Source organism: Penaeus vannamei, chromosome 12, assembly GCF_042767895.1.
Source record: "Penaeus vannamei isolate JL-2024 chromosome 12, ASM4276789v1, whole genome shotgun sequence".
NCBI lineage: Eukaryota > Metazoa > Arthropoda > Malacostraca > Decapoda > Penaeidae > Penaeus > Penaeus vannamei.
In genome coordinates this window covers 10,065,210-10,079,918 of record NC_091560.1, presented here as the reverse complement: position 1 = coordinate 10,079,918, position 14,709 = coordinate 10,065,210, and the positions used below count along the sequence as shown (strand labels likewise).

The following is a 14,709-nucleotide window of genomic DNA, read 5'->3' as shown; positions in this document are numbered from 1 at the left end:
TTCTCCTCCTCCTCCTCCCCCTCCCTCTCTTTCTCCTCCTCGTCCTCCTCCTCTCCCCCCTCCTCCACCTCTTCCTCCTTCCTCCTCCGCCTCTTTCTCCTTCTTCTCCCCCTCTTCCTCTTCCTCCCCCTCTCCTCCTCCTCCTCCTCCTTCTCCCCCTCCTCCTCGTCCTTCTCCTCCTCCTCCATCTCCTCCTCCTCCTCCTCCTCTTCTTCCACCTTCCTCGAGCTCGGCGCGAAGTGTCACACGCACTGAATCCAAATTAATTAACCAATGGAATACCTTAGTCAATTTGACCTATCGCTTGACCGCATATCTAGGGTCAGGGGGGGGGGGGGGGGGTATAAGGGGGGAAAGGGCGGAAAAGGGGAGAAGGTAAGAAGGAGGGAGGAGAGGAAAGTAAAATAACACGAGGTGGCGAAGGAAAATATAAAAGGGAAACAGAAGGAGGGGAGAGGAGAGAGTGAAAATTTGAATACAAAAAAAAGAAAAAAAAAAAGAAAAAAAAAAGGAGAGAGTAAGAGAGAAAGGGGAAGACAAAAAGACCAGAAGGAGGAGAGACAGAGAGGAGACCAAAAGGAAGCAAAAAGGCGCAGAGAGAGACAGAGACAGACAGAGATAGAGACAGACAGAGACAGACGGAGACAGAGACAGAGAGAGAGAGAGACAGAGACAGACAGAGAGAGAGAGAGACGAATCCGCGTATAACGTCACTGAAGATACGTATATTGATCTATTTGTTCACCTGGGCTTGTGATGAGGGACGCCAGCTCCTTTGTCGTGGACCCTCGGCGGATGACTGGGCTTATGGCCGGTCCCTCTCGCGTTTCCTTTTGTTTTCCTTTCTTTGGTCCATCCCCCCCCCCCTTTTTTTTTGCTTGTTTTTTCTTCTTGTTTTCTTCTTCTTCTTCTTCTTCTTCTTCTTCTTCTTCTTTTCCCTTTTTTCCTTCTTTTCCCTTTTTCATTCTTTTTCATTCTTCTTGTTTTTACTTTTTCCCTTCTTCTTTCTTCGTATTCTCCTTTCACTGCTCTTTCCTTCCCTTCGTCGTTTCCATTTTTTACTTTTCACTTTTTATTATTCGGTATATTTTCACTTATTCCTTTTTAAAAAAATCTTCCTTCTCGTCTTCGCAAGTGGTATCTCCTTTTATTTATTTTTATTCATTTATTATTATTATTATTTGTTCTCTTTTCTTTCTTATGCCTCTCCTTTGTGGTCTTTCTTCCTTCCGCTTTACCTTCCTCCCTTCCTTCCGTTTTTATTTCCTCCCTCTCTCCTCCTTTCTGTCCTCTTCCTTCTCCTCTTTACTACCCCCCCCCCTCCACAACCTCTCCCTCCCCCTGATGAAAAAAAAAAATCATCTCTTCGGTTATTCATTTCCACGTCAAGATATATATAAAAAGCCGTGAAGACTGGCATGTGCGGAACACAAAACTCTCTTTGTTGATGAACGTTTTTTGCGTGTACGTTTCTTGGCATTCCTCCTTGCTTATTTCCCTCTCCCTCCTTCCTCCTCTCTCCCTCCTTCTTCTTTCCTCCTCCCTCCTTCCTTCCTCCTCTCTCTCTCCTTCTCGCTTCCTTGCTTCCTCCGTTTTCTTCTCCTCTTTGCTTCCTCCCTCTCCTTTTCCCTTCTTTGTCTCCTCCCTCTCGTCTTCCCCTTCTTGCTTCTCCTCCGTATCCTCTTCTCCTTTATGCTTCCTCCATCTACTCTTCCCTTCCTTGCTTCTTACATTTCTCCCTTCCCTCTCACCCTCCCTCCCTTGCTTCCATCCTTTCACCCTTCCCCTTGCCTCCTTCCTCTCTTCTTTCTCCTCTTTCTTCCTCCTCCCCTTCGCTCCCTTGCCTCCTCCCTCTCTCCCTCCCTCTTTACCCCCCCCCCCCCCACACACACACACGCATTTTGCTCTTCTCTCCTTTCTCTCTCTCTCATTTTTAACAAAAGGTTAAGGAACTCCACTAATTTCCTCGGAAGAAAATATATCCCTTTTTTTTAGCAACTCCGAGAAACCCAACATTCCCGGGCGATTCACAACCCGATGTGATCTTTCTATCCCTCGCTTTATCTCTTCGTTTTCTTCCCCTCGTTTCTTTCTCTTTGAATTAATTTATTTTTATTTTTCCAGTTGAGTTTTATTTCTTTCTCTCTTTCTTTATTTCTTCCTTTCTTCTTTTTTCTCTCTCTCCTTCTCTCTCTCTCTCTCGTTCCGTCTTTCTACATCCGGGACCAGGAGACGGAAGCGGGAGTAAAGATCGTTTTCCCGCCCAGGATCCCGCGTGGAAGTTGGAAATTGAATTTGGCAGCTTGTTGTTTCTCTAGATTACGTGAATCCTTTTTTGGATCTGTTTATTATTTTTCTCTCTTCAGTTTATTGTTGTTTGATGTTTGTTGGGGCGGAATTTTCGGCGCTCCTTTGTGGGAACACGCAAGCACGCGCGCGGGTAGAATGGACGCAAAGGCATTTGTGAATGCGTGCGGGAATTATGAGGATGTATTGAACAAAAAAGAAGAAAAAATACTGGGCATGTATACCGTGTGTATGGTCATGCATACACGCGCGCGCGCGCGCGCACACACACACACACACACACACACACACACACACACACACACACACACACACACACACACACACACACACACACACACACACACACACACACACACACACACACACAAACACACACACACACACACACACACACACACACACACATATACATTGTGTGTGTGTTTAAGTGTGCGTGCGAGTATGTGTGTGTGTTTGTATGTATGTATGCATGTATGTATGTGTATGTGCTTATATATATATATATATATATATATATATATATATATATATATATATATATAATATATGTATATATTTATTTATGTATGTATGTATGTATGTAAGTATGTATGTATGTATTTATTTATTTATTTATTTATTTATATAAAATATGTGTGAGTGAGAGTGTGTGATTGTGTATGGGGTTGGTTGTGGGTGTGAGTGTATACGCACAAACATTCGGTCTCGAGAAAAAAAAATCCAAAGCACAACCAGTAGACGTTTGCGAATGTGTCGCGAAACTCGCCGGACTTAATTGCATTGCCTTTATTCAAATGTTTACTCCGCACAGCGCCGGAAACGCGCTCGGCTGCGCTCGCGAATGCCGAGTGGAAACGCGAAATACATTCGGCGTAGTTACCGATACGTCAGTGAGGCGGCCGCTGTATTGGCTCAGTATTTTACAGCCAGCGAGCCAGTGTTTCCAGCAGAGAGGAGGGAAAAATGTGTGTGTTCAGGCAACGAGCTTGAAGTAAAAGAAACGTGGGAGAGAGAGAAAGTGGGAGGAGGAAGATGGAGAGAGAAATTGGGAGGAAGATGGAGAGAGAAATTGGGAGGCAGATGAAGAGAGATGGAGAGAGAAAAAGGGAGGGTGATAGGGAGAGATGGAGAGAGAAAAGGGAGGAAGATAGAGAGAGATGGAGAGAGAAAAGGGAGGAAGATAGAGAGAGAAAGCGATAGGAGGTCAAGGACAGAGGAAAAGATGAAAACTGTCCCCAAAAAGTGAGTAAAATCTTTAAAAAAGAAATACAAAGAAAACACCTTCGAATGCAAATAGAGAAAAAAATAGATCTGAAAAACGTAATCCAGAAAGCAGAAAAGCGAAAGAAAGAGAGAGAGAGAGAGGGACGACAAAAATCTCTTCTCCAAGCATTGATAAAGTGCTTAAAAAAAACACCAGACACGGACTCTCTCGTGTCTCACTCCCTCTTTTAGAACCGGAAGGATGGCGGTGCAAAGGGACTCTCTGGCGGAGGATTTTATTGTCCGCGGGATATTGCAGGTAATGCTGTAGCGCTGCATGCTGGTGTTAGGTATCCCCGGCTCTTTCGTCCTCGCCGGCGCGCCCGCTTGCAAGAGAGATGAGAGGCCTTTTTCGGACCCTTTTGCGATTTTGCACGGCGAGATATCGGGTTACTCGTCATTCGTGCTCTGTTTTGCCGTCGTGCGCAAGGCCCCGGGATGCATGATCTGTTGGGGTGGGGGGGGGGGGATTTAGTCGTTATTCTTTATTTATTTTCTCTTCGTGTGTTTTTTTACGTGCATTTCTCCGACCTTTTATTGCGTTAAGAGCAAATAAAAGAAGAAGAAAAAAGAACAACGAATAGCAATTTACACTTTGTTCCGATTTCCTTCTTTTTTCCCCTTTTCTTCGTATTATTTTTTTTTATATATATATTATCGTATTCTATTTTATTTTATTTTTTATTTTTTAATCCGAACCATGGAAGGAAAGTGGCAGACGCGGCAGGAGGAGTCAGCATGTGGTGGAAGAGGCAGCTTGGCGGAAGCAAGGAAGGAAGACCTAAGCCTCTTTGGGTATTTCCCTGCTATGAGATCTTGGCCGGATTGAGGAGGAAAGGAATAGGAGGAGAAAGGAGAAGACGAGGAGGAGGAAGAGACGAAACAGAGATAAATTTTGAGGGAGATTATATCGTAGCTTCGACGTTAGGGAAAAAAATAATGTCATCTTTTTTTTTTTAATCGTAATTACAAGCGTTATTAAATTTTATGGCGTCCTTGTGCCATCATCTTACCTCCTTTCATTACTCATGCAGTAATTTATAACTATTACAATTATTAATTTGTCTCCATTGATGCTCCTAATTGCACAGGATTGCAGACTGCTGAGCCATAATTCATTGTCACTAATATGAGACCGTTTGTCTTGCAGATTGTTCAAACTCCGGCTGCGTCGCGATACGTCCATTTTCGCTGAGGATGTTGTGTTCGAATCCTCAAACGGCGTTGTCGACTTCGACGTCGGTAAAATATACTCGGGGAGACTGGAAGGTAAGTGTGTTTGTTTGTGCATTTAAATGTGAAAGATTTCTGTGGTGATTTTTGGATTGTGCGTCTTTTTAGTGTTCTGTAAATAAGTAGGCAACTTTAACGGTTTTTTTGTGCCGATTCCCCAGACGACGACCTAGCGGAAGTTCAAGGCGTGGTTACGAAGGAGGGCCTCTTCGACGGCCACGTGGCCACGCCCAACGAGCTCTACTACCTAGAGCCGGCCAGCAGGTACCTGGACCAACCGGAATTCCATTCGGTGATGTACAAGGCGTCGGACGTGGCCCACCCGACGCTCTCACGGTGTGCCTCGCAGCAGCTGCACTCCCGGGGCCGCGTCCACACCCCCTGGGGGGCTCCGACCCACCGCGACCCCCTGGGTGCCCCCGCGGGTCCAGAGAGGCTGCCTGCACAAGACACTCTCGGGACATCAAGGCCTTCGCCTCATTCTTCCATTTCGTCCAGTGCGGCGCCGGCCCGGGGGGGAGGCGCCGCTCCGTCGCCCAAGCCGCACGGTTTGAATCCCAAACATAAGGCTGTGACAAGTAGTAAAAGTTTATACGATTCCACTAGTGATCCCCACACCCACCGCGGCTACTCCAGTGCACCTGCTACCTCCTCCCCCTCTTCCTCTGCCCCTTCCCCTGCCTCCCCCTCCCCCCTGAGCCGCGCCCCCGCCCCCGCAGCGCCTCAAGGCCAAGCTAGCCGTCATAGAGATTCACCCACAAAGAAATTTACTTTTGATAACAAGCAATCGTCTTTTGTAAGTCAGTTCAAACTCTCCCGGGCGGCCGCGGGCAGCCCGGGCCCCGACGGTGCTCACACAACCACCCTTCCTCCCCTCGAAGCTTCCCCTTCCCCCTCCCCCTCCCCCTCCTCAGCGTCGACCCCAAACGCCTCGTCCACCTCGGAGGCCGACGACCACCGCGCCCACGACGACCGCCGCCAGCTGGACTTCGAGCTGGTGTACGAGCCCACGGGCGGGAGGGACGACCACGCGCTCCCGAGGGCGTGGAACGACACTCGACGGAGGGCGGACGGCGCTTCGCAAGAGCTTCCAGACTTCGGTCACCCTTGGCCCAGAAGAAGCGCCAGGAAGAAACGGTGAGCGCGGCGGCTTCCCCGCCTCCGGAATGGTCGCTGTGCTTCATTAAACACGCAGAAGCAGACCCAGAGAGAGAGTGTGTGCATATATATACATATGTATGTAAATATATATATATATATATATATATATATATATATATATATATATATATATATATGTGTATATATATATATATATATATATGTATATATATATATATATATATATATATATATATATATATATATATATATATATAGACACACACACACACACACACACACACACACACACACACACACACACACACACACACACACACACACATACACACACACACACACACACACACACACACACACACACACACACACACACACACACACACACACACACACACACACACACACACACACACACACACACACACACACACACACACACACACACACACACACACACACACACACACACACACACACACACACACACACATATATATGCATATATGTAAGTAATCATGTATGTATGTATGCTTGCATGTTTATACACAGGCATGCATGGTCCAGCCTGGACCTTTGCATGTCCCAGAGCATGTATACGTTGGCCAGCTGTCAAACATGTATGCGCAGCGTGTACGACCATTTTTCCATTTCCACTTTTGGACACGTGGCAGCAGTTTAACATTCATTAAATCACAGTGCACAATGCAAATGGCGAAATTGTAGTTCAATCCAACATGTAAATATGCTAGAACATGACAGCCCTGTATCTCGTATCTTTATATTGAAATTAATGTAATATGAATGTGGAATTGGAGTTTATTCCTTACCTGAGTTCATTTTCATTTCTGTTTTAGGCAGGTAACTGCACTTCCTTACTTAAAGCTGACCCAGCAAATCATTTCTGAAGTAGCAAAAGTTCCTTATTGAATTTCATAAACAATTATATCACAAATATTACTAAACCAAAAGATAAAATGATGATACAGACAAAAAAAAAATACAAAACACACCACACACATCGCTAAACCAGGAGATGAAATGGTAATACAGATAAAAAAAAAATACACGACAGACACCACAAATATCGCTAAACCAGAAGATAAAATGATGATACAGATAAAAAGAATCCACAACAGACACCACAAATATCGCTAAACCAGGCGATAAAATGATAATACCGATAAGAAATGCACGATAAACCTCCCTAACCTCCCGCCTCCCCTTAGCTCCGGCGTCGACCCGAAGAAGACCACGTGCATGCTGTACCTGCAGGCGGACCACCTCTTCTACGAGAAAATCGGGTCCGAGGAAGCCTGCATCGAGGCCATCACACGCCACGTCCAGCGAGTCAACAGCATCTACACGGTTACAGGTGGGTAGGACGGAAGCAAGAGATGGATAAAGAGGAATAGGCAGATAGACAGGCAGACAAACTTGATTGGTTGATTGAATGGACATCAGACTGATTACGTTAGTGTCTTTATCAATCACCTGAATTGTGAAGGAAGAATGAGAGGAACGGAGAGGGACAGTAGGAGGGAGAGAGGAGAATGGAAAGAATAAAGAGTAAAAGAGAGTGAAAAAAATAAAGACTAGTATAATACACACTTGTAAGGCCGTGTGCGAAATTCGTGGGCGGAGCCTTTTTTTCCCGCCACTCGCCATCACAAAGACCCGGATGTTGTAGGCGGTGGTGGCTTTTATTTCTGGCGGTTTTTTCGGTTTCCTAAAAGACTATTTTTTCATAAGAGCAGTTTTATTCTGAGACTTGATAATTGCTCTAGTTATTTTTGTTATTTAACCATATGCGTTTTATATACCTGGATGAAAAATGGTAGGCCGTACCTTCGTATTACAGAAATAACATAGGACGCGGATATATATATTTTTCTATTTGTATCATGGAATAGGATAATCTTGATTGTGGAAAATAAAATCCATAGCCGCTTATACAATTGTATGTAGCAGTCAATTGTATTCTGAAATAGGCCACAAGCTTTTATTTGTGGATTACTGTAGGTGGCATATTAGAGAACACGCTCAATATAGATACGTACATGCAAACATAAATGGATAGATGGATATATATACGTGTGTATCTGTGTATGTGTGTGTGTGTGTGTGTGTAAGTATATGAATAAATATATAGATATACATAGTTATGTATACACACACACGCCCACAGAGAGAGAGAGAGAGAGAGCATGTGTTTGCGTTTTTTTTTTTCTTTTCTTTTCTTTTTTTTTGTATGTGTGTAGGCATTCGTGTGTGTGTAAACCCGTGTGCGCATATGTACATAAAAGTAAACAAACTTGACGACGATCAATAATAAACTCCAGTTCTCGTGTACTTAGCAGTCTGTTTCGCTCGTTAAGAATTTATAGTCCAAAAATAGGTTGCATTGGATTTAACTTTGTCTCATTAAAGGAGAAAAAGCATATTGTAGTTTATCACGTTTAATGGTATAAGTGACAGTGTGCCGGCCTATTTACAAACTTTTAAAATAGCTATTGACATGCAGTAAGATCATAATTTAAAACACGAAAAAACTAACAGGCATCACATCATTTAAAGGGAATTGCTTTAATGCACGTCCTTGTCGGGTTTGTTCCAAAATTAGATTTGTTTTGTGCAGATGGAAAGATTTCGTCGCAAAAATTAATTATATTGCGGCGAAAAGTCTCATGAGCGCTGGCAGGTTTCTTGCGTTGCTGTTTACAATGTTTTTTTTTCTCTCTCTCCTTGATTTTATAGATATTTGGACTTTTTATGTATCACGTTTCACGTGGATACTTTGTCTTTCTGTCTGTCTGTTTTTCTTCCTCCCTCCCGCCCTTCCTTCCACCTTTCCTTCCTCCCTCCCTCCTTCCTTCCTTCCCTCTCCGTCTCTGTCTCTTACTCTCCTTCCTTCTCCCCTTCCCTCTCCTTCTCCTCTTCTCCTTCCTTTTCTCTCCTTCCCCGTCTTTCCCTCCCTCCCTCTTCTTCTCCCTCTTCCACCCCTTCTTCCCTCTTCTCCCTCCCTTTTCCCCCGTCTCTCCCTTCCTCCCTCCCTCCCGCTCTCCCTCTCTCTCCTTCTCCTCCCCTTTCCCCTTCCTCTCCTCCCCCCCTCCCTCTCTCTCTCTCCTTCTTCCCCCTTTCTCTCCCCCCCTCCACCTCCCCCTCCCTCTCTCTCCTTCTTCCCCCTTCCTCTCCTCTCCTCTCTCTGCCTTCCAATGTCAGCCGTGTTCAGCTGTCAGTCAGAGGTCGCGGGTCCCGTTGCAGAGGAGGGTCAGCCGGAGCATCAAGGGGAGAGAGTCAGCTGTGGGAAAAATTGCGATCCGTGCACTTTCGCAAATGAAATGGGAAGGGGGGGGGCGTTGGTGTCAGTCTTGATGCTGTTTCTTTTTTTTAATGTTTAGCCGCGTTATGTCATTGCTGTTGTCATGGTTGTTGTTCTTTTGCTCCTCGTTGTCATTGCTCTTATTATTAGTATCGGTATTGTTATTTTCATTATCTTTATTATTCTTGCTATTATTTTTGGTTGTTATTGTTACTGTTGTTATTACCATTATCATTGTAATTACCACCATCATCATCATTATCATTATCATTACCCTGCCTCCCCAGACTTCGACCTGGACAACAAGGCGGACGACATCGGCTTCATGATCAAAAGGATCAAGATCCACACGCCGGAGGCTCTGAAGGACCCGACCTACCGCTTCCCGGGCAACTACGGCGTCGAGAAGTTCCTGGAGCTCTTCTCGGAGGAGGACTACGACGCCTTCTGCCTCGCCTACATGTTTACGTACAGGTGAGACTCGGGAGGAGGAGGGGAGGGGATGGGAGGGGGATGGGGAGGGGCGGGGCGGGGAGGGGGATGGGGAGGGGAAGGGGAGGAGGAGGAGGATGGGAAGGGGAAGGGGAGGAGGAGGAGGATGGGAAGGGGAAGGGGAGGAGGAGGAGGATGGTTGGGAGGGGAAGGAGATGGAAGAGGGGGAAGGGGATGGGGAGGAGGAGAAGAAGAAGAAGGAGAAGGAGAAGAAAGAGTATCATTAGTAGGGGTGGGGTTGAGGGAGGGGGAGCAGGAGGAGGGAGGGGTTCAAGGAGGAAGAGCATATACATATTTCAAGGCTCTGTATATCATCACTTCTGCTTGTTATCATTAACTTGTTTTCCGTGATGTTTATTAATGTATTTTTTTTTTTTTTTTTTTTTTATAACGGCTTATTTTAGGTTGACTTTAGGTTAAGACATAATAAACCAAATAATAAATAAATAATAAGAAAGTTAACAAATTATAATAATAATAATAGTGATAATGAATATAATACCTAGACAATAATGGCAATGCTAAGACAATTTTAACCGAAAATATTCCCTCACTCACGGCAGGGACTTCGAAGGCGGAACCCTGGGCTTGGCGTGGACCGGCGACCTGAAGAACGCCGGAGGAGTGTGCGAGAAGAACGGCCACTACCGAGGAAGTCTCAAGGTAACACGTTCCCTTCTCGAAGAAGTGTGTGTTGATGAGTATGTTCGTGCGAGAGAGAGAGGGAGAGAAGGGGGGCAGAGAATGAAAGAGAGGGTAAGAGAGAAAGAGTTACGAGTGGAGGTGGGTTTAGCGTTGTTGTCTTTTGGATTAACTAGTGAGACTTGCCAGATGCACTTTTGTATTAAAATGGGTTTGATAGACTAAGTACTCTGGGAAAGGGAAGGCAAGACAAAAGTCCTAACATCCACTGGCTTGCAGAGCCTCAACACGGGCATCGTGACGCTCCTGAACTACGGCAAGCACGTGCCTCCGGCGGTGAGCCACGTGACTCTGGCGCACGAGATCGGCCACAACTTCGGCAGTCCGCACGACCCCGAGTCCAACAAGCGATGCACCCCTGGCGGCGAGGACGGGAACTACATCATGTTCGCCAGGTAAGGCACCGCGGGGAGAGGGAGAAGGAGATAGAGGCAAGGGGACGGGATGTCGTCATGGGACGGACTGGCTGCGAGGAGGAGGAAAAGTTCTTTAGTAGAAATATATGAGATGTGTGGATTTGTTTATGTCACGCTGCTGTAGTAACGATGTGAATGGTCGCTTATTCTCCTTCTCTTTTTTCAGAGCGACTTCAGGAGACAAAAGAAACAACAATAAGTTCTCGCCGTGCTCGCTGCAGCAGATCAACAGCGTCCTCAACTCGAAGGCGCGCGACGTCAAGGGCTGCTTCACAGCGCCTCAAGCGGCCATCTGCGGCAACGGGGTGGTGGAGAAGGGGGAGGAGTGCGACTGCGGCTGGGAGGAGGACTGCGAGGAGGCGTGCTGCTTCCCGATGAAGTCCAGTCCGGGGAAGGGGGAGACGCCGTGCACCCTCAGGCCCAACAAGATCTGCTCGCCCTCGCAGGTGGTTGTCGTAGTGTTTACCGTAATAGTTTTATTATTTAACTATTGTAATATCACAAGCCTGTAGGTAGTAAAGGGCATTAGCTTAGTAAATAAATTGCCAGGATTTTTCCTACCAAGTCGGATCCCGGCACGAAACGAAAGCGCTCATTGAACGTAAGAATACCCCATGCAAATATGCATTTCTTGACCCCGCGTGCTTCTCCTCAGGGTCCGTGCTGCACACAGAACTGCCACCTGAAGAAGGGCGACAAGTGCCGAGACGACAACGGTTGCCGCGACTCGTCCTACTGCAACGGCCGTGTCCCGCAGTGCCCGCCCTCCACCAACAAGCCTAATAAGGTAGTCTCGGAGGGATATGTGAATGCCTTTCATTTTTATTGTTAGATGTATCAGCCTGTTACTCCAAGGGATCATTCTAACAATTTGTTTTTACGTACACCACCACATATAAATAGAGTAAAGTGACGGTCCACACCCCTTTTTCCACAGACGATCTGCAACGAAGAGTTCGTGTGCTACAAGGGGGAATGCACGGGTTCCATCTGCCTGGCTTACGGGCTGGAGTCCTGCCAGTGCAAGAGGAATCACGGAGATCTAATCACCAAGTCTTGCGAGCTCTGTTGCAAGCTTCCCGGGGAGAACCAACAATGCCTGTGAGTGACTGCTTTTCTTGTCGCTGTAGATTTTAAAAATCTCTTTGAAGGCTGTCTGTCTCTCATTGTGTTACTCTTTTTGATGGAATTTTGTTGACTTGTTTCAAAGTGTTTATGTTTCATTTATTTTATTTTGCCACTTCAGCTTTTTCTTTGGACATGCTACTTTATACATTAATTTTACATTTAGTAGTCTCAGCATTAGTTAAAGTTGTAGCAGCAGCAGTATTTGCTGTAGTAGTAGCAGAAGCAGTATTAGTAAAAGTGGTGTACTGATTCTTGTCGCAGCAGTGGAAATAATAGTAATAGTATTAGCTGTCCCAAGAGAGATAATAATGTCACCATTTTGAGTATCCATTGCTGGCCCTCATATACCTCTCCTACTTCTGCATTTCACTGATTTGTTGTGATTCTTGCCAGGTCTTCCTTCGAGTGGAATGTGCCTCCGTACGACATCCCCGACATGTACGCTAAGGCGGGCACTCCTTGCAACGACTACAAGGGCTACTGCGACGTCTTCAAGAAATGTCGAGAGGTGCGTTCGTCTGTGTGTGCGTGTGTCATTTTCTTGTTTTGAGGATGACACTTGCTCGCTTTTCGTGTTTTTGTTTTAATGATAATCCGATTTGAATCAGGATTGATTAGTTCTTTTTGGAAGTGAGATTGAGGTATAGTACGGTTTAAAACGTCGCCGTACTGTGAATTTTCCATAATTTAAAAACTGATGTAAAGGTATAGATTAGTCGAAAATAACATAAAGAAGACACGTATAACAAAACAAAATCCCTTCCTTCTCCCAGGTGGATCCCTCAGGGCCCTTGGCAACGCTTCGGAAGCTCTTGCTAAGCGACGAGTCCTTAGCGAACCTCCAGCGGTGGATTGTCAAACACTGGTATGCCGTCCTCTTCGTCGTGCTGGCCGTCCTGGTGCTATTGGTGAGTACAGTGAGGGGGAGTTTTGTGGGCATGGGTGGGCGTGTAGGTTTTGGGTATGTGTGGGTAGGTGGGTGTTGGTTAGGTTGGTTTGGGTGTGCGGGAGTGGATGGTTGTAATGCGCGGGTGTGTGAGTCTTCGGTAATGTAAGTTTGTATGTATGGTAGTATGTTTGATCGGCTTTGAAATCACTCTTAAGAAATACAACTAACTGGAGTAGAAAATAACACCCCCCCTTGAAATGCATAGAGCAGGCAAGTGGACTTTTAAAATATATTCTCATTATTGCTGTTTGATATGTACAAAGCTAACCTCTTAAATTTTCTAACCCAAAGTATAGAGCATGTGAGGTGTTTTAGATATTACTAAAAGAGGGTGGTTTAGTTTATACTTACATGAAAAAAATCGATGTCCTAAACTAAAAGTTGCATGAGAAGACAGACAAAATGGGAGCATGTCTTAAATATGTTTACTTTACATACTAATCTCTTCTTCATTGTGTCTGAAGTTCAAATGATATTCAGTACAATCCTTAACTTCCTTGTGCATGTTGGCATGGTGAAATCCGGTCACTAACTTCAGTCCTAATCAAGATATAGAAAGCTTGCTCTAACTGAACTCAGCCTTCTCAATATTACTTCTTTTATTAACGTGATATGTTTTGAATACCCTATTCCTCTGAGTCATATACTTTTAGAGTTGTCCGCCCTCGGAGTGACCGTTTGTCCCTCCTAGAATGTAGTGTCTCCGTGTGTTGTGTTGAGAGGCGACCAAGTCCACCTGGTCGCTTCTTCGTGCCCTTCGTCCTCGTCTCCCGAGATGTTCTCTGACCCTCACGTCTCGTTTTTTGTCCTCGCTCACGGCCTAGATGATAACCTTGCATTAATCAACCTCTCTTTTTTTCTTAGCATTCTTTCAGAAAACTCCCGTGTCCTTTCCCCCTTTCCTTTGTTAATCTTCAGCTTTTGAACTCTTGAGTCTTGTTCTCAAGCATCCGCCTTTCCAGATGCCCTTGATTGGTATCTGCACCATGGATCCAACTTACAAGGTGGACCTTGAGCCCTCCTACTCCTACTCTTCCTACTACTACCAGGAACACCGGGCCTCGCCTAAGTGTGAGAGCCAAGTGGCGACGCCCCTCATGGGTAGGGTTCTGTCTGGCCCGCAACCCTTGGCACCAGCCCACCCAGCAACGTCGCTGTCTCTCTCTCTCTCTCTTTCTCATTTCCTCACGCCCAATGCTTCGTGCCACCACGTCATCAGAGAAAGAAACTAAAAATGAACACTTTCCAAAACTCAATTGCACCGCTGTATCGTAACGCACGCCCACGAAGCGCGAAAAGCCATCGGCGAACAGTGCCACTCACTCAGCTGAAAGACCCGATTGTGCGGCCACATCGCGTAATGTCAGTATTTACCTGCTGTTAACACGCCCCCTTCCTCCAGTTTTCACACCTCTTTGGGCCTTGCAGACGCCACGAGAGAATAACATGATCTAAATGTGATGTTTTAATATCTGCATGCAGTAGACAAAAAAAATCGTAAGAACTTTTCAGAACCACCCTGACATTCGCAGTCTCCCAAAACGAAAACACGAAACCCAAAAGCTGAGAAGTGTAGCCTCCTTGCACATCGGTTTGTCTGAGCTGTGATGCGAAAGGGGGGAAAGGGCGCAGAGGGATGAAAGCACGACGACTCCCACGACCTGGGCAGTCAGTACGACCTTGCTGGCTGGCTGGTGGCGCTCGTGCTTCGGAGATATCTTCTAAAGCCTCCAAGCGGCTTGGACCTCGCTTTCATATGCTCTCGAGCTCAA

The 14,709-nt window shown here is 45.8% G+C and overlaps 1 protein-coding gene across 1 annotated transcript in view; it reads left to right on the top strand.

The window, feature by feature from the left end:
- Kul (Kuzbanian-like) overlaps positions 1-14,709 on the top strand; it is a 371,538-nt gene that overhangs the window by 347,563 nt on the left and 9,266 nt on the right. Inside the window, exons 3-13 of the mRNA XM_070127848.1 lie at positions 4,724-4,842; positions 4,968-5,943; positions 7,158-7,303; positions 9,538-9,724; positions 10,306-10,405; positions 10,664-10,839; positions 11,027-11,306; positions 11,516-11,647; positions 11,798-11,961; positions 12,382-12,496; positions 12,762-12,896. Of these exons, the coding sequence (XP_069983949.1) occupies positions 4,724-4,842; positions 4,968-5,943; positions 7,158-7,303; positions 9,538-9,724; positions 10,306-10,405; positions 10,664-10,839; positions 11,027-11,306; positions 11,516-11,647; positions 11,798-11,961; positions 12,382-12,496; positions 12,762-12,896 (2,530 nt within the window). The remainder of the gene's footprint in view (positions 1-4,723; positions 4,843-4,967; positions 5,944-7,157; positions 7,304-9,537; positions 9,725-10,305; positions 10,406-10,663; positions 10,840-11,026; positions 11,307-11,515; positions 11,648-11,797; positions 11,962-12,381; positions 12,497-12,761; positions 12,897-14,709) is intronic.